This window comes from Eufriesea mexicana, unplaced genomic scaffold (assembly GCF_001483705.2).
Source record: "Eufriesea mexicana isolate 0111107269 unplaced genomic scaffold, ASM148370v2 scaffold460, whole genome shotgun sequence".
In the NCBI taxonomy this organism is placed as follows: domain Eukaryota; kingdom Metazoa; phylum Arthropoda; class Insecta; order Hymenoptera; family Apidae; genus Eufriesea; species Eufriesea mexicana.
In genome coordinates, this window is record NW_016908609.1 from 308,743 (window position 1) to 311,161 (window position 2,419).

General features: G+C 32.0%; 1 protein-coding gene across 1 annotated transcript; it reads left to right on the forward strand.

Annotated features, from left to right (window-relative positions):
* Positions 1–631: 631 nt before the first annotated feature.
* Positions 632–1,549, forward strand: LOC108545494 (histone-lysine N-methyltransferase SETMAR-like). The gene has a single exon (XM_017897151.1). It carries the CDS (start codon positions 632–634, stop codon positions 1,547–1,549), a length of 918 nt encoding a protein of 305 aa, XP_017752640.1.
* Positions 1,550–2,419: the final 870 nt, after the last annotated feature.

Here is a 2,419-nt window from a genome sequence, read left to right on the forward strand (position 1 = left end):
ATTTTCTATGATAATTAACATAGCAGAATGCAATATCTATTTTGCAAATGAATTTTTAAATAGATACTTAATTAAATAATAAAGAAAAATTTGTTAATTAGTTAGAAATTGAGTTTGTTTGTCATTTAAACATTTATTTAAAAATTGGCCATTGTTTTCAGCGAGGAAAATATAAAAATAAGAATATTTTGAAAATTAAATATTTATAGATAGATATTGTATATTGCTTTCATTATTACTTAACAATTAATAATACTCTATATGGAATAAACTCGTTTGTAATTAATAATGATATTAGATTGGTGCATATGAAAAGAAAATATAAAAATAAGAATATTTTGAAAATTAAATATTTATAAATAGATATTGTATATTGCTTTCATTATTACTTAACAATTAATAATACTCAATATGGAATAAACTCGTTTGTAATTAATAATATTAGGTTGGTGCATATGAAAAGTCGGATTTTTTTCACATGCGAACGTTTGTCTCCCTGCTTTCGTTATACTTTTGTTTTTGCCATAACCTAGTTTATAGTCGTACTGTCCCTTGCCAGAGTCACATTTCAACGAAGGAGATTTTCGCGAAAGTGTTCCCTTTTGTTATTTGTTTTGAATTTTGTACCAACATGAATTCAACCGAAATTCGTGTAATTTCTTTATATGAGTATAAACTTGGTAATAATGCTGCAAAAGCTGCACGCAATATAAACCAAGCGTTTAGGAAGAATACAGTTAACGATCGAAAAGTGCAGCGTTGGTTTGAAAAATTTCGTTCTGATGATTTTTCACTACAAAATGATCCGCGTGGAAGACCCAAAACTTCTGTGAAAAATGATGACCTGAAGACATTGGTGGAAGCGAATTCAACTGCATTCAGGAGGGAACTTGCTACCAGGATGAACGTTGACCACACAACAATATTACGACATCTTTCTGAAACATGCAGGAGGGAACTTGCTACCAGGATGAACGTTGACCACACAACAATATTACGACATCTTTCTGAAATTGACAAGGTAAAGAAAATGGATAAGTGGGTACCGCACGAACCAACCGAGCGAAATAAGCTGGATCGGTCGAACGTATGCTCATCGTTACTATCCCGATTTCATCGAGAGCCATTTCTTGATCGGATTATTACCTGTGATGAAAAATGGGTTCCTTACGACAACAGGAAAAGGTGTGCTCGGTGGCTTGATAGGGATGAGGTTTGTGCCCATACTCCAAGGCCATCGCTTCATCCACGGAAGATTTTAATCACAGTTTGGTGGAATGTGACTGGGGTAATTCACTACTCGTTTCTTCGAACTGGGGATACAATTACCGCCGAAAAGTACTGCCAGTACATTGATGAGATACACGAAAAATTGAAAATTATACGCGCATCACTTCTCAATCGGCATGGCCCAGTACTTCTCCATGACAATGCTCGGCAGCATACATCGCACAAAACAATTGCGAAATTAAATGAATTAAAATATGAAGTTTTGCAGCACCCAGCCTATTCACCTGATCTCTCGCCAAAGGACTTTCATTTTTTTTAAAATTTAGAACTCTTTTTACGGGCTAAACAGTCTGAAAATGAAGACAGTTTGAAAAATTCAATATCAGAGTTTATTGATTCTAAAAATCAGAATTTTTTAAGACAGGCATCTATGTTTTAAATTCTCGTTGGAAAAGGTGTATTGAAGCTAATGGAGCTTATTTTCATCGAATAAATAGATTTTGAAAAAAGATATGCAGTTTTATACATTCACTTAAAAATCCGATATTTCATACGCACCAACCTAATATATGACATGATAAACAGTGTTTCTATTCAACGAATAAATATAAAATGCACGAATTTTAGAATAATCTCGAATCCCACAAAGAGAAACGGCTCATATAAGCAAATTAAAAATTTTCTATCTATTCGGCAGATTAAAGTCTTCCTACAATATATTTCTTCGTAATATTTCCCCACATTTCAATCCTCCGATCTCAAATCCTGCGCAAAGGATTTCACTGTCAGATTTAAGCATAATTCCATTACTATTCGCATTAAAGCTTGGAACATTTTTTGACAGTACTCTCCAACATTTCATCCTCCCGATCGTAAATCTGTTAGACAAGAAATAATTCCAACTAAAAATTTAAAAAATTTAAATTTATTATTTCCAATATAATTATTCTACGTACTTTTTAAAATATTCCCTAACATTTCAATCTTCTGAATTTCGAGTCTAGTAAAAGCAAATTCCTTCTACATTGAAATTAAAAAATTCGTTATTGTTTTATTTTAATTTACTTTACTGGTTCAATTTCCATTACCATTTTTATTGTAACATTCTTACACTTCTTTACAATATTTCTTAACGTTTCAATCTTCAGAATTTCGAATCTAGCAAAAGCAAATTCCTTCCACATTGAAA

Excerpts from the sequence above, each read along its gene's own strand:
- LOC108545494 (XM_017897151.1), top strand. The coding sequence starts at position 632 with ATGAATTCAACCGAAATTCGTGTAATTTCTTTATATGAGTATAAACTT.